This window comes from Peromyscus leucopus, chromosome 20, assembly GCF_004664715.2.
Source record: "Peromyscus leucopus breed LL Stock chromosome 20, UCI_PerLeu_2.1, whole genome shotgun sequence".
NCBI classification, from domain to species: Eukaryota; Metazoa; Chordata; class Mammalia; order Rodentia; family Cricetidae; genus Peromyscus; species Peromyscus leucopus.
Window position 1 is genome coordinate 28,957,188 of NC_051080.1, and position 24,615 is coordinate 28,981,802.

The following is a 24,615-nucleotide window of genomic DNA, read 5'->3' on the forward strand; positions in this document are numbered from 1 at the left end:
CAGTCTCACTTTCCTTATTCATAAAATGGGCATGACAACTCTAGGCTTCTCTATATTACAAGGCTGACATGGCTGGAGAGAAGCCAGAAGGGATAAGGAGTACTGATATATTGGATGTATATCTTTAAACGCTACGCATGTATTCAACCAGCATGATGCACCCCCAAAGTTGTATTTCAGCTTTTGCTTTATGGCGCTGAATCCAGATGTGGTTCTAGCAGCTTGATGAAAAGAAAAGAATTCTAGGTTTTGAGATTAAAGAGCATTGAGTTCAACTGAAAACAACACCAGCTGTGATTTGGGGATCTTGAGCAATGACCGTCCTTTCCCGACTTGTACCTTCCTCTGGAACAGTTGTGATAACAGAGCTGTCGCCAGCCTGAAACACAGCTGAGCATACCATAGCCCAGGATGGGTGTCTCCATCACCTGCGGTTACTCAGAACCACACTCAGACACTATGCTGATAAGGAGAGATGAAATGGACATTTAGAGCTTGTTTTCACTGGGGAATCACAGGTCACCAGACCACTCCATCAAAACCTTCATTTTAACGGTAAAGTAATGAGACACCTAGCAGAAGGCAATTTGCCCTGCATTTTCCCTACAAGAAACCATGGCAGTGAACAGAGCCTCAGGAATATGGGGGGCTCACAATATGAGAGGACAGGAGCAGAGCTGGCAAACACAAGGCTCTAAAAAGTCCTAACGGTCAGCGTAAGGATGATTCTGTCTCCCACAGAACTTACCGGGGGCCCTTGAAGTCCTGGTGGTCCTGCAGGGCCTGCATTTCCATCCGCTCCCTACAAAGACAAGGCAGAAGACCAGTTTCAGAGCAGCTGGAATGAGGCTGGGGGAGCAACCACAGTCCAGGAAAGGGCGAAGCATTGATCAACCAGTCATTCCTAAGACAACAGAAAATCTTCACACTTGCAAAAAAAGGTGGTAGAAGAGTTCCGGAGAAATGAGTAGGCAGTGCAGGGTGAGCCCCAGGCATGATACCTATACCATTGCTTTGGGGGCTGTTGTTCCTTCTGCCTACAGCCTTGTCCCCATATCCACAGGTTCACCTCAGGCACCAGTTTCTAAGAGAGATACTCGATACCTGCAAGATTGAGAAGTTCAAGCACTGGCCCTTCACAAACCATGGTAATGTCTTTCTCCCTTTTGTAGCTATTTTTTGCTGTAGCACGTGTCAATGTCTTATACCCCAGTGTTCAATGACTTCAAATTCATTTATTGCCTATATTCCTCTTTTCCAACCCCTCCTACATCACAAACTTCATGATTTCTTCTCTTCCTGGGAACTTACGAAGCTCCTGGAGTAGACTGGATACTTAGTCCATATTTTTGAACAATCAGACGGGAGTAGGGGGCAGAATGAGCTAGGGGATGAAGGGAGCAATTCTTTAGGTGAATTTAGACATTTGCCTCTTGCTAGCATTCAAAAGCTGCATGTGAGCCAAGCTCAGTTTCTGCCCCTCTGAATGTATGGAAACTGCCTCCATCCTAAGGAGATGGGGAACGTTTGAGATGGGTTGGAAGAAATGCTGGGTATAGGACAGGGGGACTGGCTCAGACAGAACCTCAGACTCAGAATTCTGGGTGTGCATCCTACCTTTTCACAGAGTAGCTCTGCAACCCAGTGCAGGTTACGTTACCCCTCCACATCCCAGAAATGCAGAAATGTGAAATGCAGAAAAAGAGAGCAACTACCACATGTGGGTTGTTGAATGGGTTGAAAAGAGCAACACGTATAAAGAAGTAGCCATCACCAAAAACACCCCAAGGACTCTCTCTGCACAAAAGGCCATCCATCTAATACCAAAAGTCTATCTTCCATCCAAGGACCAGAGCCACAGCACTTACTGACTAATGGTGGAAGCATGCACAAACAAGTTCTCACAGAACTTTATTGATAACTATTCAGAGGCTTTTGATTGATTTATATGTACCAATTCAGTGTTGTTGGTGGGTTTTCCCCCTTGGGTGCTAGTCATGTTATAGGAATAGAGAAATAACCATATTATAGCCTTGCACTTCAATGAAACTTGATGCTATAAATATGACTGTTTTTCTATGGATTGCAAGTTCTTAGGGCAGAATGCTGTTTGATATGCCTACACCTCTTAGGCTAGATAAGAAGCCAAATAATGTTCATGAACTACAGGGATACGGGTAATAGTTAAACAAATAGCATGAAGTTCTGTTTTGTTTTTCTACAAAAATTTAGCCAAAGTTTCTTTCTCCACACCCTGGACTTTGTAAAGTTGGAATCAAAAGCATAGCAGGAAAGTGGTAAAAGTTTTATCTGGTGGAGGCACACTGGCTGGAAGAGCTCTGAGGCTTGGAGCCTAGACCATGGGATACCCTGGACAGGACCTGCCAAACAGTAAGCACTTCTGCATAAATGGCCAAGCTGCTTGCTTCTCTGCTCTGGCATTGCTTCTGTGGGACCAGCCACTGAGCCTATGGGCTGACTCATCACCCAAGCTCCAGCACAGCAGCACAAAGCACAGCATAAGACAGATGCTCAGTAAGCATTTACATAAGCTGAAAGCATTCCTCCTTGGAAACAGACCCACTGGCTTCTGACTGTGACCTGCCTCTGTGTCTCAGACTCATCCTTTTGCATGAGCATTCAAAGCCAGGACCTGTGATTATCAAGGAACTCTAAGTTATAGCCATTTCTGGTGGGAAGGTACTAGAGCCATGTACCCATTTTGGAACTCTCAGGATGAAGGAAAGAAGGTTTAAGGGTGGGTCCATCCTCTGTGAGTCTCAGCTGATGGGGTGCACTTGGAGGTTAAAGCTACTATGGCAAGAAATTACTCACCAATGAACTGATTTTTAATAAAGCCACTTGTCTCTCATATGATCTTTTTTGATTAATGCCAATGGCATTCCTCGATATCCACTGGAGTCCCACCTTTGCCAGGATTTCATCTGCCTGATTTCTGGATCTAACAATAAAATAGGTGTTCTGGTTGTGTTGTGGTTTCTCTCTCTGTCTCTCTCTTCTCTCTTCTCTCTCTCTCTCTCTCTCTCTCTCTCTCTCTCTCTCTCCTTCTTCCTTCCTTCCTTCTTCCTTCCTTCCTTTCTTGTCAACTTGGCACAGCTAAAGTTTTCTGGGGGAAAAGAGGAACCTCAACTGAGAAAATGTCTCCATCAGATGGGACTCTGTGCATATCTATGGAACATTTTCTTGACTAGTGATTGATATTAGAGGGCCCAGCCCACTTACAGCAGTACTACCCCTGGGAAGGTGGTCCTAGGTGCTATAAGGAGGCAGCTTAAGTAAGCTTTAGAGAGTAAGCCAGTAAGCCGTGTTCTTCCATGGTCTCTGCTTCAGTTCCTGCCTTGAGTTCCTGCCCTCAGTGATGGAATGTGACCTGGGTTGTGTGAAACAAATAAATTCTTTAATCTCCATGTTGCTTCTGGTCATGGTATTTTATCATAGCAACAGGAAGCTTACTGGGACAGTATGCAAATACAATGCAACATGATTTACTAAGGAAAATTACAAACCTTGAAAGAATTTTAAAGCTCTATGCAGTTCAATGATAACAAATGAATCAGTCTCTTATGATTTCCTCCACAAAAGCACATAGCAGAACAAGATCAGGTAGGAATTGAGGCTGGGGAATTAAAAAAGCTGTTGACATCAGAGATATTAGGAGTGGGGAGATGATATCAGAGATTTAAAGTGAATTATTCATTCTTTGAAATGACTGATTTTATTGTGAACTTCATGTAAAGGTTTACTATAAAAGGCCAATTGCTGTTTCATGCTCTTACATGATTTCATTCAACAAATACTTTTTTTAATTTGATTTTTAATCAATTAACACAACTAGAAGTCAGTGAGTTGCTATTTAAAAAGACAAAGCAGGGACAGAAAAGATGGTATAATTGTTAAAAACATTTTCTGCTCTTGCAGAGGACATGGGTTTGGTTCATAGCACCTACAAAGCATCTTATAATTATCTGTCACTCCAGTTTGAAGAGCTCTTATGCCCCCTTCCTGGACTCTGCAGGCATCTCCATGCACATACATGTACACATGCATATACATACACAAACACACACATGCACCCACACACAGTCTATAAAAAGCAAAGAAAACAACAAAAATATCAGGCTTAATTTCGAAACTTTTAACTTCATAATCCAATCTGACTCCCTTTTACAAAATTTACTTTAAAATCCTGTTTTCTGTTAGGCCCAGGTTCCTTTTCAGTAGGCTTTGAGTCATCTGGAGTGGCTGTGTTTGCAAAGTCTGAGAGACAGAGTTTCATAAAGAATCCATGAAAATCTCTGGGGTCCTGGGCCCAGCGTGGACAGTAATTGCCACTGCTGGTTGTCATGGCTACCTTCCATGAATCTAAGAGCTGCAATTGCAGTTGGCTCTAAGCAGAGAAACAATGTGACTAATCTGTAGGAGCAGAAAAATGCCAAGGCCCTGTGTCAATGTCATGGCTACAGTTACTACAAGAGCAAGGAAATTCTTTGCTTAAATGGCACACTAAATTGAATGGTAGAAATAGTAGACGTTTATAGTTATCAAAAATGCCAGAGAATAACAATAAGTGGTTAAAAAGAATAATAGTGAACAATAATTTATTATTGTTAGTTATTGATTCCAGAAAACTGGAGAGGATCTAGCTTACATGGGCATCTTCAAGTTCAATGTAAAGGAGTTCTTTACTCAAGAGCCTACCTTGAAATACTTGCTTCAACATTCCTTACCAGGGACCCTCAGGCCTAAGATCACCCTGAGTAGCCCATCTTTCAAGGCTACTCAAATCCCTCAATATTCATCCCATTCACTTCTTTCTTACTCCTGGACACTTTAAGGGTAAGCCATCCCTTCAAATATGATAGGTCCAGTGTGATGCAATCTCCATGGAGAATGGATACATGCCTTGAATACCAAAACCAAGAGACAAAGGTCATTAGAGAGTCTACTTACTGGTGGCCCAGGATTCCCTGGTGGGCCCATGAAGCCTGGAACTCCAGGGTGACCCTAGTAATACACAGAAGATAATTATTTTAAAAGTGACTCCTTAAAAGAGCTTTCAACTTGAAATAACAACAGTTTTCAACTGAAACAAGGTAGTTTCAACAACCAATCTAGAGTCTGCCTCTTAAGCTGAGTGACAAGTCTGGTTGAAGTCTCTGGGAACAAAGGGTCTCTTTATCATGTACCTTTAGTGACTCCATAGGTTCAAAAGAGTTAATTATAATATTTATAAAAATTAATAGATCTTGAGAGAGAATTTGCTTCAAAATCATCTGTGGTGGAGAAAAAGCATATGGAAGTAGCTGAGGATGCAGATCAAAACAAAATGGACTGTATCTTATATCTACATGGAACCTGAAAAATGATTTGTATTATACTCCCAACCTTCCAGATATGCATCTGGATATGCATGGATCATGTGTTTGCACTATCCCAGTGCTGAGATTACAACTGCAGGCCACCACAATAGCTTTTTGTTTGTTTGTTTGTTTGTTTTGTTGTTTGTTTTTAACGTGGGCCCTGGGGAATCAAACTCATCCCTCATGCCTTCAAGACAAGTACTTTACTGTTACCCACCAAGCTCCATATCTATAGTGTGTGCTTTCTGTGTGTGTGTGTGTGTGTGTGTGTATGCATGTGCGTGTATGTGTGCGTACCTCCTTAACAGAATAAGCTTGGAGTAATTTAGCTATGACAACAATACTATGACAATATTACAGAAATAATCTATTTTCACATCTGGAGTTTCCTGTGAGTTATAGAATGAGCCGTTCATATATATATATATATAATGAGAATTTAATCTTTCTCTCTCCTACGTCTCCAAACCTGCAATTGGAAAACACAAGCACTACTCATCACAATGCATAGAGTAGTTGCTGCTGGCAGGCTGTCCTTGGTATAATAACCCAGATACCTTTTGTTTTTCCAGATACAGGGGAGAAAACCTTAAGCACAGCTCTCCTTTGGCTGCTTGAGGATCCCTGGCTCGGTAGCTCACCCTCCACCCACCTGCATCAATATGCCCTGAGGTCAGGATCCACCCTTGCTCATTTTGTATCTCAGATTCTGGAGCAGGGCCCGACAGGGAATCGGTTACCGTGAGCACTGGAGTGAGATGCAGAGCAGTGTGAAAGCAGAAAGGGGAGGGCTGGTGGAGACTGGGAAAGAGAAGGCAGGGGAAATGATGGCTGTGGAGACAATGCACAAGTCACTTAGTAATCACGAAAGCTGCCCAGGCAAGGCTGTATGGAATCAGCCAGCGCTACTTGTTAGGGGGCAATGGGAAAGCAATATTTCAGAATCATATGGGGAAGAGCGCTTCAGTATTGGTGCCAGCCTCCCATGCATTAGCAGAAGGGTCCAGCTAGCCGGAAGGGGCAAGGACTGGCTCAGGGAGTGCTGTGAAGCACTTCAAACAGTGCCATGAGTGTAAAAAGAAGTGCTCAAGAAATGGAGGGAGGGATAAAGGGGTGCTTCCTGAAGAATGAAAACACCAGTGAGGGAGAAGCAATCATGGGGAGGGAGGGGAGGAAATGAAAAGGTGAAGGCTCCTCCGACAACTGGGAGATGGATCAGGATGAGCGTAAGCAGAGCAGTCACGATGGAAAGCAGGAAATCAAGACCTATACATTCCTCTGCAGGCACAGAAGAGGCAAGGATGGAATCAGAAGCAGTGGGTGGACTCAGCTGAGAGCAAGGCCTTTCTCACAACCAATGAAAGCTTCTTTATGATGGAAATCGGCTTTACCTGTTCGCCTTTCTGTCCCACCTCACCCTCTGCGCCACGCTCTCCTTGGTTTCCCTTGGAAAGAAAACAGAAAGGACAAGTCAGGTCACAAGACATTTCACTAGAGTGTCCGTCACTGCAAATATACAAGTACGCCTCGGTGCTTTTGCTCACTCTTCAAATTCTTAGCAGATTATTGCTGCACACCAACCACGGTGACAGCAGACAGACGCAAGCCCTGATTGAAAGACTACTGGTGACATTGTTTAGTTGTGTTTCCGATCCCTTGGGGAAGCATAAGCAAACAGGGCTGGGAGGAAGGCAGGATTGAGTTCTCTAAGTCTGGTATATCACTCCCGAAACCTGAACACAGGGATGGATGGCAGATATCACTAGAAGAGTGGATGGTGGTCCTAGATTGTATCTGTAACCACAGTGAGAGGTGGACAGAAAGGCCCAGGTTGAGGGAAAGAGAAAGCATGAGGTCTTCCAGGAAGGTGAGACAGAGGAAGAAGTGTGGGTCGCTCGGTGGGTCTTGAAGAGCAGGTGTGTGAGAAAGGGAGAAGGAAGGTAGAGACAGGAGACCAGGGAGCGCTGCACACTGAACGCTGTGGTCACTTTCTCCACATACATGTTCTGTAGGCCCCTAGTATTGGCTGTGGGACCTGAAGGAACGACTCAAACACTCATAGTACTTTTCTTAACAAATTACCAGCAACGACAAAAATAATTAATGATAACCACCTCAGAGAATGCCCAGATTAAACTGCTAGATGATGCATGGAAGCATTTCACATAGAGAGTGGTACTATTATAACTATTTGTTATAATTATCATTTTCTTATTTGGCGCTTTGATCCTCACTTTATCTTTTGCTGCCTGCCACTGGGAAGAGGGCTTGGACCCCTCCCTTCCGTCTATATGAGAGTGGTGATAATGACACATCTGTTAAGGAGCTACCGTGAAAACTATAAGTAACCTAAAAATCCATTGAAGTTCATAGGCCAGTGATAGGCTCAGGTAGAGTACTTAGTGACCATCTGCATCATCATCACTACCTGACAATCATTCTTACCACTGTCAGGACCACCACCATGGTCAGCAGCATCACTATATCCTAATCATCACCTCTATCACCATCTCCACCTCACTACTATCACTACCATCACTGTCACTATGGTTACCATCATCAGCACCACTGTCAACATGATCATCACCATCCCCTTTTCATCACTAGCGTCACCACCATCGTTATGGTTACCACCACCAGCACCAGTACCTAACAGTCATCACCCAATCCCTACCCTCTTCTTATCACCATTATTATCACAACAGTCACCACAATACTTATAGCATGCAACCTATGGGAAGTATTTTTATAGACTCAACTTAAAAGTTATGATTCAAATTTCCAAAATTTTAACTGTCATCTCTCCTGGTTCTGCAGTTTTAAACTATTTTGAGATTATAATATTTCTCCTTTCCTTTCCTCCCCTTCTGCTCTCCTTCAAATCCATGGCCTTTTATCATTGTTATTACATGCATATATATATGTATATATATATATATATATGTATATATATATGCCTAAATATCCCTAAATATAACTTACTCAGTCCATATAATGTTATTTGTATATATGTTTTCAGGGCTGACCATTTGGCACTGAACAACTAATTAGTATGCTCTTCCCTAGGGAAGGCCACCTCTTCTGCTCCCAGCATTTCTTAGTTGTCTACAATTCTTTGTATAGGGTTGAGGCCTTGTGGGCTTTTTCTCACCCACTTTGGCATGTCTGTTGGTATCATCCTTGTTCAGCTCACGTTTGGGCAGTCATGTTGGTATTTTGGTTTTGTTTTGTTCTTTGAGACTGAATGGCATAAAGCTCAAACTGACCTCAAACTCACTATGCAGCTGAGGCTAGCCTTGAACTCCTAATTCTCCAGCCTTCATTAGTGTTGGGGTTATAGAAGTGTCCACTTCATCCAGTTTACTTGTCATGTCTTTTGCTTTTGGGTTTTTTCTGTGTTTTATTTTGTTTTAGTTTAATTTTGATACAAGTTCTTGAACTATAGCCCAGGCTATCCTGGCACTATGTAGATGAAATTGGCCTCAAACCTACAGCAACACTCCTGCATTTGCTTCATGAGAACTGGAAATACAAGTGTGAGCCACCAGATGTGGCTTTTTTTTTTTTTTTTTTTTAACTAGGACAGGCTCTTATGCTGTATCCAAAACAGCCCTGAGACTCATTTTGTAGCACAGGCTAGGCTCTAACTTGTACCATTATTCTTGCCTCAGCCTCCTAAGTGCTAAGATCACAGAAGTGAGCCACCACACCAAGTATACTTACTGTATTAACAACTGTATTACAGTAAACTTGAATACAGCATCTCTTTGGTTCCTTTAAAATAATCTACTGTGCTATGAAGAGTCCTAGGCATTGAATCAGTCTAGTACTCGTTTCATTCCTGTTCCCCCTCATCTCTGCATCTAAGCAGGTCATACCCCTCCCTAGATCTCAATCTGTCCATCCAGAATGACTAGGGATGGGTGCAGGTCAAAATGAGAGAGTCCAGAGAGTCGAAAGCCACAGTTTTCTCATGAGGTATGAAGTCTAGTCCTCTTCCCATCCAGCTCATTCTAGTGCACGGTGGCTCATTGATGTCATGCTAATGGCACTCTTTCTCACAGACCCCAGGCTGTGCTATGAGGGTTAGATGAACTGACCCTTATAAAGTGCTAGGTGTCATTGTTTAGAGGAAGGAATAGACTAGTTCATAGGAAAAACACTCATTCCAACATCGTTGCATGCTATTATATCTAGTGTTGCTCGGTGTCTAAAGTTGGCACTCTGTCTGCAGCCACTGCATAATCAGAGAAGTGCCATAGAGCTTGCATGCTGCTTCAGTGACATTCAGGACAACTGGCCTTAAAGGTAAATGGATCTCTTTCAAATTGCAGCCTTCAGCCTAGCCGTAGAGTGGTTTCAACGTGCAGCTGGCAACAATAAAAGTGCCAGCAGCTCAGAATCCCCACAGTTGTCCCTGTCTCTGTGCCCACTACAGCCGAAGAGCTGTGCAAACACAGCCACCTCCAAACATGACTCACTTCCTTGCAGGAAGGGGTCTGACATTTATGGATACCCTGCCTTGCTGGGCACGGTGTCAGAGCTTTCCACAAAAGATCCTGTTCCATGCAGCTCTTTGTCTACAAGCTGAGCTCATGGCTAAGTATGCATAATGTCTAAGACACCTGATTTTTTGCACTGAAACTGCTTCTGACCTTGATCTTTGCAGACTGATAAGAAATCTGGGCTGAGAACTGTGGCACCTGCTATATATAATTCCCATACTTGGACAAGGAGGGCAGGAAGTTAAGAAGTTCAAGATAATCAGCATTTACATAGTGTGCTCCAGACTAGGCTGGGCAACATGAGACCCTACCTCATTTAAAAAAAAAAATCAGTCAATAAGCAGATCAAATCCCCACCTGTGGTCACAAAACATCAGTAAGCTCTGGGATCTAAGCTAGGTCAATCTGCCTGATTATCAAATACCCAAGCAGCAGCCTTCCCCAACCACGTTACTTTCCTGACTCTTCCAAGGTCATGATGCCTGGTTTGGGTGGCTTCTGGCATCCTGAGATTTAATTGATGGTGGAGAAAACAGATCATCCAGGTTAACAGCAGATGGAGCACATGGTTGTTCACTGAAAGCACCACAATCAAAAGACAGATCTAAATCTCATCTTCCCAGGTCTTTCTCCTTACAAAACTATAGGACCATTTCACTCGTCCAGTTCTCTATAGATGTTTATTGAGCAACTTTTCCAAAGGCTTCATTTTTGTTTCTCAGTTCAATACTAAAGAAAGTACTCTAGGCCACTAAGGAGTGAGGAGAGTGGGAGAAATAGTCTTCCCCAGGGAAGAGCAGAGCAATTGCTTGTCTGTACCAAGTGGTCAGCCCTGAAAACATACATATGAGTAACATTATATGGACTGAGCAGGTTATACTTAGGAAACACAAACACAAACACACACACACACACACACACACACACACACACACACACACACATGCATGCAAAAAAATCAATGATAAAAGAGGAGACGAATTTCAATGAGAGTAAGGAGGGGTATATGGGGAGACCTGAAGGGAGAAAATGGAGAAAGGAAGAATGTTGTAATTATAATCTCAATTTTAAAAAAAAAGATTTTAAAAAATAAATAGGATTGGGTACATTTTGCCTGATATCTGTTTCAAGTAGCTAATTACAGAACAGCAATAAACTTGATTATATAGTAAAAAATTAATTAATTAATAATAAGATATTATATCACACCACAATACAGTTTTCTTAAAATACTTGCATAGTTATGACCAAATACCTGAGAGAAAGAGATGAATTATTTATTTTGGCTCACATTTTCAGAGATATTAGTCATCATGGTAGAAGCAGCACAGGAGAGCAGAAAAGTTTGTATCAGGGAAGTCATGAAGCAGAGAACAGAGAACAGAGGCACAGGAGGGATCTGGGGCAGGGCATACTCCAAGGGCCTGATGACCTGCTTTCCACTGCTGTGTTTTATCACAGCAATAGAAAGGTAACTAATAGACAAATCTTCTGCCTATTTATTGCCAGGAACTCAATTATGTCTTTCTCAGAACCTAGTAATCATCTCTTTGGAATTTAATAAACATGGGGAAAAAAAAATACTCCCTTTCCCCGTTCCTGCTGGAAGGCAGGAACTAACATTGGCAGAAGCCTGGACCACAGGCACAAAACTACCCGCTGTGACAGAGACCGGAGATGCTTGTATGCCCCCTCAGTTCTACAACAAGCAAGCCAGGGAGCTTATGGATGACTACCCGGGTACCTAGCACATCTGGAATGAATGTGGTTGACAAATGGCGTCACCACGTCTTCTATCTTAGTAGCAGTTAGCACTCCCTGAGATATGTAAACTGCACTCCCTGAGATATGTATACATGCTGAGGTCAACCATGCAGACTGGCTCCCTAAGACTAAAGTCTCTCTAATCCCCAGCCTCCTATTGAGCATGTGGTTGGTACACACTGCATTCTGGATCAGTGTTTGGGTATTGATAAGATTGTTTCTTTTTCTATCTTTGAGGAGAGGTTTCTTAGGCTGGAAAGAGACTTTGATTTGATTTTTTAAAATTATATATTAATATAAGCATTAATTTTCAAACCATGGTACCATTTTATTTATATTTCCACTATTTACAGTCTGCCTTTGTGCTATCCTTTGTAAGTCAACTCTGCTGGATTGATATCCTAATGGGATCTGTAAGCTGTGGAGGAGAAGGCATGAACTCCTGAAGCAAATAAGGCTTTGCTCCTCTCACATGAGGCCCAGCTGTTTCCTACCTAGAATGCCCCACACACTGACCCCATCCCGACCCAATGCATGGCAAATCCTGCCTAATCCCTCTGTGCAACTAAAGTCCACCTCCTCAGGGGGCATCATGGTTGCCCCTTATCCCATGACACTAGTTTCTTTAAAGTTGTCTGCTCTTCTCCAGATTCCTGTTGTGTTTGTTATTAAGTCCAATGACCTAAGAGCCATAAGGACCACCATCAATCACGTGTATTAAATGCTTCCTACATGCCAGACTTTATAAATGTTCTTTTGTTTGGTTCCTAGACATTCCTGGACACTTAGATTTTACAAAGAGAGTTATAATCAGGTTTGGGCTACTAAAACTCATGAGCAAACCATCTGTCCAGGCAGAATCTTTAAATAGCTGACTGAAGAGTAGGAGACGTTGACTAAATGTCCAATTACTGTAATTAGTGAGTCAATTCATTCAGGTAGCAGAAGGCAGGGGAGTTTGGAGAGGTACCAGCTTCTAAAGCCAAGCCCATGACTGCCGATATAAGGGTCTCCAGCCACACTGCCTTCTCTGTGTGCCCCCACAAGACTGTTGGTTTCTTCTCTGCATCAAAAGAATGGCCTATATCTCATCTCTCCCTGTACCACTTGACTTGGAAGACAGGTATTAAAGGGAGCATGTGACAGCCCCCAGGACTGAGCACCTGTGGATGGAAGATATGCCTGCTCATACAGATCATAGAGCAAATGGCCCTGATGACCTCTGACAGATGGGGTTGCCAGGTACTATCTGTCAATAGGAACAGCAATAAGTATTACCTCTGCCTCCACAAAATTATTTGGAACTTCCCAAAGAGGATGTCTGCTCTCTGGGATATCTCCAGGTCCATTTTTGGGTCCCATTAGACCCATGGACTGATTGCGAATGTGCAGTGAGCAGGAAATAAAATGCTTTGCAGAGGCAGCTGTTAAACAATCACCATGACCAACGCCAGAGAAGCTCCTATAGCTGAATGAAGAAACACGTGCTCCAGGGCTGTCACCATGACTGCCATCTTACCCCCTGTTCCTCCTCTACAAGGACATCCAGCACAACAGCACCCAGTCTCTGGGCCCTGGCCCAGAGTTTCAAAACTCAGGATGCAACCCTGAAGCTATCCATGGTGCTGGCTCCTCATCCCCAGCCTCAGCTTCTGCAGACAGCCTAACACAGAGGCAGGCAGGATGAATCACAGGAGGCTGCTGGCCAGATACTGAGTCATAGCAGCAAACCAAGAGCCAGGCCTTCTTTTCTTGGCAATGCAGGGAGACCAGTGAACACTCAAGATCTTCAGTGACCAAAGGATGCTTACAGTGGCTATTGTCTCTCTGTCATGGGGGCATTTTCTGCTGAATAAATTCATCTTTGTGTCCATAAATCTTGCAAAGCTGTTGTTTGATGGGTGAGAATGAACAGAGAAGAAACAAGTCTGTTTTCTGGAAAGAGGCATGGGGAAACGGAAGAGCAGAAAATGTAGCTTGATTTCAAAACCAATAACCAAGATGCCAACCTGTGGGCTTTCAAATGAGGCACCAATGCCTCTGTGACTCATTTATTAACACTCCATGGTGACAAGGACAGGCTACCCCCAAGGGTCTTACTTTCAGTCTAGAATGAAGGAACACTGGTTTCCACTGGAAGCTGTTCTGGGTGCTGGTGCTGGTGTTGGTATTAGTTAGAAATATGATGACCTACAGACTTGTAGGTCAACTTCAGCTATACTATATGTAGGCTTGGTTCCTCACATCTTGTATTGCTAAATTCTGGCTTCCTCATCTCTAAGATGAGAAAAGCTCCCCCTTGCAGTATCATGTTCAGTTCTGCAGGAGGCCATATCATCTAGGCAATAGCCTGGCCCTTTAGAACATTGCTACTGTAGAGGCTCTCCTTGAGCACCAAAGACTTTTCAAGATCACTAACCAGAAACCAACGGGAGGAGCAAAGGCCTTGGCTTTTAGATGCAGCACCAAGCTTTGTTCTTTTTCTGGTGAGAGTTCTTTCAAAATATTTAAAGAACGCCCTCCCTTGCAGTAAGTCATGAGAGAACAAGAATGGAGACTCCATCCCAAAAGATCAGCGCTTGCTGCCAGGTTGAAATGACAGAGAAATTGTCTCTTTTCAATGCAGGAAGTGCACTGGTTTAATTGATTTACTTTTGTCTCTCTGGATAAAGGCTCCTTCTTGTCAGAAACTAAGCCCAGCAGCCAGCATAATGGCAGCAAAGGTCAACTAAGGAAAAAGCTGAAGTTGCTGCATAGAATTCTCCAGGGGAATGGCTGAGCCTTCCCTGCAGGATCAGAGAAGGAGATTCGCATGCAGTGGCTAGTGGTACATTCAGTGACGCCACACTTTCTTGGTATTGCTCACTATATAAAAGTGCCCTTGGCAAAATCTCCTGGTCTGTACAATGGGATCTAATAATGGCAGTTTTTGAAGCCAAACTCTTTTTTTTTTTATTATTATTATCTTAATTCATTTTTCTTTTATTTTTGGAGAGGATAAAAATAAAAAAGTGTTTGAAACACTAGATTAGTAAAGCAAGTTTTATATATATATATATATATATATATATATATATCCCAAAGAAGCTTATGAATTATAAATGTTTCTGTTTTTTTTTAATTTTTTTTTATTTTACAATACCATTCAGTTCTACATATCAGCCACGGGTTCCCCTATTCTCCCCCCTCCCACCCCCTCCCTTACCCCCAGCCCACCCTCCATTCCCACCTCCTCCAGGACAAATCCTCCCACGAGGACTGCAATCAACCTGGTAGACTCAGTCCAGGCAGGTCCAGTCCCTTCCTCCCAGACTGAGCCAAGTGTCCCTGCATAAGCTCCAGGTTTCAAAAAGCCAACTCATGAAATGAGCACAGGACTTGGTCCCACTGCCTAGTTGCCTCCCAAACTGATCAAGCCAATCAACTGTCTCACCTATTCAGAGGGCCTGATCCAGCTGGGGGGCCCTTAGCCTTTGGTTCACAGTTCATGTGTTTCCATTCATTTGGCTATTTTTTTCAATAATTGAGTAAAACCGAAATTTATTATAAGCCACAGTCGTCCTAGGGACCTCCATGCTATATATATAGCCTCCATGGTTCTATGGGTTGTGGTCTGATTGTTCTTTATTTTATATCTAGAATCCACTTATGAGTGAGTACATACCATGACTGTCTTTCTGGGTTTGGGTTACCTCACTCAGGATGATTTTTTTTCTAGTTCCATCCATTTGCCTGCAAATTTCATGTGAAGCCAAACTCTTAACTGTATCAAAACCATCTAAATCTTGACAAAGTATATGGATCACAAATGGTAGCCATCTCAAGCTGCCAGCAGGGCCCGGGAGACCTAGATATTTCTCATCACGATCCATCCAAGGTCTGGTTTTGGTCAGACCACTTGTTTTTACTTGCTTGGTTTATTGCTTTGTGATAGTAGTAAGTATGACGCTGTTGGCAGTACTGGCTGCCCTTGCAGAGGAACTGGGTTCAGCTTGTAGCAGCTTACAACTATCTGTAACCCTAGGTCCAGAGGATCCAACAACCTCTTCTAGCCTCCCTAGGCACTTCACACATGTAGTGTACATACTTACATCCCAACAAAATAAACGTGGCTAAATCTAAAATAAGTCAACACCACGTGAAAGGGCTGGGTCTAGATTAAGACAAGGCAAGGATTCACCTTTGAATATTTTTTATGTTTATTTATTTTGAGGGGAGTCACACACCACAGGGAATGTATGCTGGTCAGAGGACAACTTTCAGAAGTTGGTTCTCTCCTTCTACCAGATAGGTTCTGGGGATTGAACCCAGGTCATTAAGCCTTGAAGCAAGCACTTTAACCACTAGGCCATCTAAACAGCCCAAGCACTTGGATTAAAAAAATTTTTTAATAACCAAGATTAAAGTGCAACACCAAGCAATATTTTAAAACTCTAAAATCAATTAAGAGAAACCAAAATGAACAGAATTTCAAAATGTAACCAGGCAGAGGTTCTGACCACCTGGAACTAACATAAAGGGGGTGAGGACAGTCAGTTAAGTGGGGGTTGGTCTTGCCTTTGCTTAAATTGTGATTTTTTTTTTTGTTCCTTTTGACTCTACTATTTTCATTTCAAGTTTTCCAAAGGTATTACATGAAAGTCTTTTCTTCTACCTTGGTTACTGAGATTTCTGGCTACCTCTTGGATTTTCTACCTACTATCGTTTTTGGCCCCCTCCACAGGCCGTGACTCCAGGGACTTAAAGAACAATAAACTGAGAGTCTGCAAGTTGCCAGGTGCTGGTGACAGCATTTTACCTTCCGGTTGTCAAGAGGACACTTCCCAGTTTACTAAAACAGCAAGGCAGCACAGTGAAGAAACTCTAAGATGCCAGGCTGAGAGTCCAAACCCATGTCTCCCTCCTGACCTCAAATCCCTCCTACCCACACTATTTGAAGAGTGGCACTCTACTCAGGCAGGACACAGGAAGAGGCACACAGAACCACTCCTCCCTACCCACTGGTACCGAGGCCACAGGAGACCAGAGAGTACTTACCAGTGAGCATGAAGGGGGACAGCGGTGGGAGGTGAGCCTGCCTCTGCTCTTCCTCTCCCAGCTCTGTGCATTCTCTTCTTATAGCTGAGTCCTGACCCTGACAGTCCCTGTGGCTCCAGGCCAGGAACACCTGACAGCCAAAGAGCATTTCCCTATCTACTCGTTGGTTGAGAGCATGCCTCCCTTCTCAGTGGTGGCCTCCCCCACTCCATCTTTGTGGCTTCACATAGCTGACTTTAAATGTGTGTCTCGTGTTCCCATGGAGGTAGCAGGGCCCAATTACATTTATGAATCACATTCCTCACTGCTTTATTATTGATCACCTTTATTATTGAACACCCATTATTTTATGCATCCTACAACTCAGTGCTAACACTCCTCTGAATGTTGTCTTATTCTATGCACTGAAGTTGAGGTGTCTGATACCAAGTTCATTATTAGTAAGTACCACACATTCCAGAGCCCTTGATGATCATAGTGTGCATACCAGGTGTAAGGGAGAAACTGAGGGTCAGTGGGCTGCATTGAGTTTCCCAGGTCACTAGAACATCAGATACACAACCAGGGACCTGACTCCCCAGATATTAAGGCTATTGGGCATTACTTACCTCAAACTTAGATGAAGCACTGAAGTGAGAAAATACAGGATGTTTATTGGGATTCACTGACCTGTGGTCCAGCTACTCCTGGAGGCCCTGGGAGGCCTTGGGGCCCAGTATCTCCCTGTAATAGAGGCAAATGGACAAAGTACACCAAGAAAATAGTAATTCCAAAGATGAGCTCAAATTGAAATCACCACCAGGCATCAGCCTTACAATGCAGCCAGAATCTTCCTAACATATGGACAAGGGGTCTAGGCAAGCAATGGTATCAAATGTGGCCATGAAATCAGAGGCCTAAGCACCACTAATACATCTAGCTAGTGTTGATGTGTTATCCAGGTATCAAGCCTGATACCTCCTTCCTTCCATGTTCACATGAATCATAATTGGTCTCTGTGGCCAGCAGAATAGGGTAGGAATTAATAGTGTACTGTTTTTGCAATCAGGGCAAAAAAATATGACAAGCTCCCACCTTGTTTTTTTTAATTATTATTAAGAAATTTTTTATTTATTTTACATACCAATCAAAGATCCTGCTCTTCTCTCCTCCCAATCCCCCAGCCTCTGCTCCACCCCCACTCACAGCCCATTCCCTCCTACAAGAATGTAAGGCCTCCCTTAGGGAGTCAGCAGATCCTGGCACATTCAGTAGGGGCAGGTCCAAGCCCCTCCCCTGCCTCAAGGCTGCATGAGGTATCCCACCATAGGTAGTGGGCTCCAAAAAGCCAGCTCATGCACCAGGGATGGATCCTGATCCTACCGCCAAGGGGTCCCTTAAGCAGATCAAGCTACACAACTGTCTCGCCTATGCAGAGGGCCTAGTCCAGTCCCATGGAGGCTCCAGCTGTTGATCTAAAGGTCATGAGTTCCCACTAGTTTGGCTTGGTTGTCTCTGCAGATTTCCCCACCATGATCTTGATGCCCTATGCTCACAAAATCCCTCTTCTCTCTCATTGACTAGACATCTGGGAGCTCCACCTCGTATTGCCTGCTTCATCTTTGCTTCATGCCAAACCACTCATTTTAGGAAAACCAGCTTCTCAGTCTTGATCTCACTAGACAGCTCTATGGCACATTCATGTGGAAAGAGAGGGATGGATGAAGACAGTGTGGAGACCAGTGTGGAGTCAGCACTGAGCTGAAAGCCATGGAAAAACCTTGCCTGTTTGTCATACAGAACTTAAAGAAATTATAGTTCAGGGATTGAGAGCCACCACACAGGGCACCTGATACAGAACTAAACAACATGGCCACGTACTCTTATTGCTTTGAGCAAAAGTGTAATGAACTGACAAATATCCAGTGTACTCAAGGTGGGTGATGAAGTTGGGATCATGGAGTGCCTCACTTATGTATGTCCATGTGCTTCATATGTACACATACATACATGATCATACACAGTAGGCACTTTGGGATGGTTGTTCTTGCCTTATAAAATCTAGAATAGCAGATGTTCAACTCTGAAGAGCGGCTTCCCAGAGGGCAGGATGGGAATCACAGATAACCACCAGCTCCTCCAGGAGGAACAGAACAGAGTGGATCTGAACTTCAGAATGGCTTGAGTTGCAACTGATGTTTTCAACCCTCAGGATGCATATCCCTTTGCTGGCACTGTGATGAAAGAGTCTGTCGTGGGGAGTCCTGAAAGGATTTATCTAAAATGCTCCCTCAGTGATTTGGAGCAGTCACCCCGAGAGCCACCTGCTGGCAGCACCCCAAAGTGAGGGCTCCTGAGAGTAACCATAACATGTTCAACTTAAACACGAGGCTGCCTTTGTTTCTTTCTTCTTTCTCTTCCTTCCTTCCTTCTCTCTTTCTTTCTTTCTCTCCCTCTTTCTTCATTTCTTCCTTTATTCATTTGTTTATTTATTTTGGCTTTAAAACTAATTGTTTAGTATGCAGAGTTATGGACTTTTTATGGTATGTTCACATCTTTATGTTGTTATACTTTATTCTTATTTACCCATATGCTGCCCTTCCCTGCCCTCACATCACTGGTCCCCTGCCTCCTGCAACAACCCTGCTTGCATGTCATATACATTCTATCACTGTCTCCTTTTCCCTGCCCCCTATCCCTTTAGAACACTTTCTCCTATCTCCTTTCTTCATGCAGGCCTAGAGACTAAATTAAAAAGTTCCTTGTGTTATTAAAAATAAGCCAGGAGAAGAAAGATCTGTAAGAATCCAACATACCCACTTCACAGCCTATAAGATATTGCATGAGAAATGTCACAAACAAACACGTTTACTTTGATGACTTCATCACCTGGAGAACTGGGTCAAGGGCAAGTATTCTTACTTAAGGTGGTTCTAGGATTCATTTTCTGACCCTAGTTCCAGAGTATCTAGAGGGATGTCTGGGTTCCTGTCATACATGCACAAGCTAAATGTACCTACATGTGTGATCTCTGCAGGGGAAACAGACAGTGTTTAAGGTACAGGAAAGAAAAAAAAAAAGACTGTATTTCAGATCTGTGTTTCTATTTGTCCCATAAAAGTATGGAATTTATTATTAATTAGGAACTTGACTCTTCCTTTTTATAATAAGAAAAGACACACCCCGCCGCCCCTACAAACCCATTTCCTGAGCAGGCACTTTGGATAATGTAATCGTGAGTTCTCACATTGAAATATACACAAATGATTTTCAAACCTAAATGGGTTTTTTTGCCAGATTTTTAACTCATGAGTGACTTTCTCTCAAGGGTCATCTCTGGAATACAATCAGCAAGGAAGTGTCTCTAACATCTGATTTCTGTAGAATGCTAACACAATCCATGTTCCAAGTTTCATAGCTTCCTCCTATCACACAGAGGGAAAATATTCTCTCTCTCAACTCCAGATAAAGCCAATCAGCTGACCCAGTGTCACAGTTACCAGGTGAATATATGGCAAGAATATATATTAAAAAATGGTATTGTTGAGCCCTCTTTTTAAAGGGCTTACTGTGGCCTTTCGTGAGAAAATGCCTACAATGGGCGGTTGGTGTGCTTAGCTATATGAAGTGGGAATTCTCTTTGCCTTAGCCACCTCTTAACATATTGCCTGCAGTGTGCCACATATTCTGTCTAGATGCTTATTTGCTGTGGGATGTTCTGTATGGCAAATTGCTCTGATTGGTCAATAAATAAAACACTGATTGGCCAGTGGCTAGGCAGGAAGTATAGGCAGGACTAACAGAGAGGAGAAAAGAAAGACCAGGAAGGCAGAAGGAGTCACTGCCAGCTGCCGCCAGGACAAGCAGCATGTGAAGATGCTGGTAAGCTATGAGCCATGTGGCAAGGTATAGATTTATGGAAATGGAATAATTTAAGCTATAAGAACAATTAGCAAGAAGCCTGCCACAGCCATACAGTTTGTAAGCAATGTAAGTCTCTGTGTTTACTTGGTTGGGTCTGAGCGGCTGTGGGACTGGTGAGTGACAAAGATTTGTCCTGACTGTGGGCAAGGCAGGAAAACTCTAGCTACACTTATTCAATATCAAAACTGTTTTTTCTTCTTTTCTGCATTTGTGGAGTAGTTTTCACTGCTAGAATGGGATTTTGCTCTCAGTTTTATCCTTGTACTCTAGGAGAAACTACCTATGCATCATTCTACCGAAGCCAGCCCTTAAATTCCATGAAAACCAGCCTCAAGCTTTTGATTTTGGATCTCTCCAGTGCCTATTGACCAACATACAGAATACACATTTTTGTGGAGTAGGGGGATGATAGATGGTCTCACTGGGCTGGCCTGTAACTTATTATACAGTCCAGGATAGCTTCAAACTTGTGATCCTCCTCTTCAATCTCACAAGTACTGAAGTTACAGGTGTGTGCCACTAGATCTTAGCACACATTTAATGGAGTATCAAAAATAGGTAGTGGCTGGTCGGTGGTGGCGCACGCCTTTAATCCCAGCACTCAGGAGGCAGAGGCAGGCAGATCTTTGTGAGTTCGAGGCCAGCCTGGTCTACAAAGTGAGATCCAGGAAAAGCACAAAGCTACACAGAGAAACCCTGTCTCGAAAAACCAAAAAAAAAGGTAGTGATGAAGTGAATATATGGATAAATGGGTAAGAACAGCAGATTACACTCTATATTAGAAGAATACATTTGGACTTTATCCTAAAGGAAGGAGTCTTTATGTACACATGACTTATGGTTGGCTTATGCTGGGTTAACCTTAATTCTAGGTGTCATAAAATGTCTTGGGATGTATGTAAAACCCAATTGCCTAGGTGTGTCTCTGCCCTGCCACTAAAAGATGATAACAGAGAGAGGGGAATCTCAGAAACTAAACCCAGAAGGACACAACTAAATTTGGATTGATTGACTGCCTCTGATCTGGTTCTCTATAAAAAATGTTAAAGAGAAAGAGAATCTGGAAGGCAGAGTTTGCTCTGAGTTCCCAGACTGCTGGCTCCAAAGAAGGCACCATTTCTTCAGCTCCTGGGCTTTGTCTATGTGACAGGTAAACATGGGTTTGAAGGTCCACTGTGGCAACTAGACATACTAGATAGCTCACTATCAGACAGACGGACTGACAAGAGGCAGTGGGGAAGACCCATCAAAGAAGCGTGGATGTCTAGATATCACCACACACTGGAATGCCACAGGCAGTATTTTCATAAAATGGCAAAGACCTACAGATATCCAGTTTGCCTTCTTTGCACTCCCCTGTGGCCTAAACAGTCCCCAAGTCTGAATCCTTCTAGAGCAATGAGGGCCATGCTGGGATCTAGTGGAATTCTTCATTGCTGGAATGGAGACTCGGCTCCCCTTCTCCTTACCTTTTTGCCTTCTGTCCCTTCTCTCCCTGGCTTTCCCGGGAGCCCTTTGTCCCCTTTGAAACCTGGAAGACCTGGGAGGCCTGGGGGACCAGGAGGGCAGTCGTTGCACACATCCTTAGAGAAGAAAAAGAAACTTAAGTAAGTAATGTAGCTACTTACAAGACAAAGTGGCCCCAGGCCCTACCCCTCTGGGTGATATTTGGTTATAAATGCCAACAAAGATGGAAAAACAAATTGATGGATTGTCTTGACCCAGGCACTTTTGTGTCCAAATTTATTTCAGCACAAATGCATCTGGATTGTTACCCCATTTTTTTCTTGAGTTCTAGCCAGTCACCTGGCTGGAAGTATGGCCTGAGAAAATGATGCCAAAATGCATATAAAAATGCCTGTGGGCATGAACAAAAACATTAAGAGAGCACACTGAAGGCAAACATTTAGTGTTACTAGAAATAGAATGCTCTGCCCTGAGGACAGAGTCAAACAAAGCTGGGAAGGACAGTCTCTGTGGTGTGCCTTCCTAAGGAAGGAGAACAAAGGGGGCCGCAGGTACCTAGCACAGTGTGTCCTGGCTGTGACACAAAGCCTTGCTCTGACCGTGCTTAGCACTGTTCTTTTCCCAGGACAGGCATTCAATAAATGTTCCCAGGAGCTCAGCTTTGTTCTTCAAGACAGGCAAATGCTGTTCCAGGAGTAAATGTAAGCTTTCACACCCGTCTGTGTCACCTCTAGATCTGAAAAGTTCACAGCATGCTAAGTACCAAGTCAGGAGACTACGCTCGCGCAACCTCCTCCAACACTCCTCTCTTGGATGACTTCCTCCTAAGCTCTTCTGTCCATTCTCCCATCCTCCCCCTCTCTCCTCTTATAGTAAAGTTAAATAAGATAGCACGAAGAAACACTAAGAAAATTGTGAGACCAGGTAGACAATGCCCAGGACATTCAGGCATTGTTATTGGCCCACTATTCGTTTAGAGGAAGCACTCTTATAAAAGATATTGCAAAGCCTCTGGTCTACTGGATGCTATGCTGAGCTTTGAGACTACTACCTGCATGAACCTGAAGTTTGCTAGGTGTTAACCAACGCAAAGTAAATGCACTAGCTAAGGTCCACTGAGGGCTCTGCATGGAAGGGTGAATAAAAACATGTGGCCACTCTGTGGGTTCATACTCAGTGACCTACAGTCTAAAGGAATTCCACATTCACCTGGATTGATCTCTAATTTCAGAATGTAGTTTTTCTGTTATAAAAGCAAGCTCTCCTTTCTCTTGCTTCTCTCCTATGTAATCTCCAAGTATACTTTATGCATCTTCTACTCTAAGCTTCCCTGATGGCATCTGGACAGGGAAAGCTCACCATGCCCCATGGACTTGTCTACTGGGTACTCCAACTGTAACTCCATTCTCTCCCCACAAAGTAGAGAGTGGAACAGTCTTGATCTTCGCAGGGCCAGGTCATAACAAATGGTCTTTCATGGTGCTGAGGTTAATAAATGAAACAAAACACCCAGCCAATTGCTTAACAATGAGCCAACTAATCAACCACTTGACTTTTTCATGTCTTGTTCTATCATCTTTCAGTATGCTGTTTGAGAAACTGACTATTTGGAAGGACTGATTGTTAGAGTATATGAAGCAAGGATGAGTGGGATAAAATGGAGCAAACTACATGTTTCCAAGTTTCATTCTTTCTTTAAAATTAGAAAAGCAGAGAAGAACTGGGCTTTCTATTACAGTACTTTTAAATGAGATACATCAATGGACCACTGCAACAATGGATGGATGTACAGATGGATGGCTAGAGATGTCTGTTGGCAGATGGATATAAGGGTAGGTGGATGACTGGAAGATATAGATGGGTGGGTGGATAGATGGCTCGTGGATTATATTTCAATGAATAAGTGTATGGGTGGATGGAGAGAGGGAGGGGGGAAAAGGAGGAAGGGAGGGAGGTGGGAGGGATATATAAATGAGAATGAAGCTAGCCTGATGACAAAGAATTTAAGCCACTAAGACTTTTTCTGGACTTGGAAATATAAAATGCTTACCACATTTTGTTCCCAGAAAGCTTTCAGCTCAGATCTTTCCTAGTTGCGGGCTATGCAAGGCTGTTGCCTGAAGATCAGAGCTATCTGTAATCCCAGTTGTTCCAGTATGAAGACTAGACTCAACCCACTGGACCAGTCTAGAATATCAGTCAGCACAAACTGAGAGGAGTACCACCTATAGTCCTACTGATGCTCTCCTTGGCTGTTGACATCCTGGAACCCCAATTTCTCTAGATTCTACAATCTAGAGGTGCCGAGAACATCAGAAGAACATTGCCCACAGAATCAACTAAGCAGGGCTCAAAAGGGCTCAAGACTGAAGCAGCAATCATGGAGCCTGCGTGGGTCTGTGCTAGGTCCTCTGCATACAGGCTATGGTTGTTTAGCTTGGAGTTTTTGTGGGATTCATAACAGTGGAAGTGGGAGATGTCTCTGACTCTTTTGGATGCTCTTAGGACCCTTTTCCTCCTACTGGGCTGTCTTGTACAGACTTGATATGAGGGTTTGT

At 43.3% G+C, this 24,615-nt stretch overlaps 1 protein-coding gene across 1 annotated transcript in view; it reads right to left on the reverse strand.

Moving 5' to 3' along the window:
* The window catches only part of Col22a1 (collagen type XXII alpha 1 chain), a 233,247-nt gene that overhangs the window by 45,854 nt on the left and 162,778 nt on the right, over positions 1–24,615 (reverse strand). The window contains exons 45-49 of the mRNA XM_037197519.1: positions 22,060–22,173; positions 17,357–17,410; positions 6,773–6,826; positions 4,972–5,025; positions 749–802 (exon numbers count right to left, since the gene is read on the reverse strand). Of these exons, the coding sequence (XP_037053414.1) occupies positions 749–802; positions 4,972–5,025; positions 6,773–6,826; positions 17,357–17,410; positions 22,060–22,173 (330 nt within the window). The remainder of the gene's footprint in view (positions 1–748; positions 803–4,971; positions 5,026–6,772; positions 6,827–17,356; positions 17,411–22,059; positions 22,174–24,615) is intronic.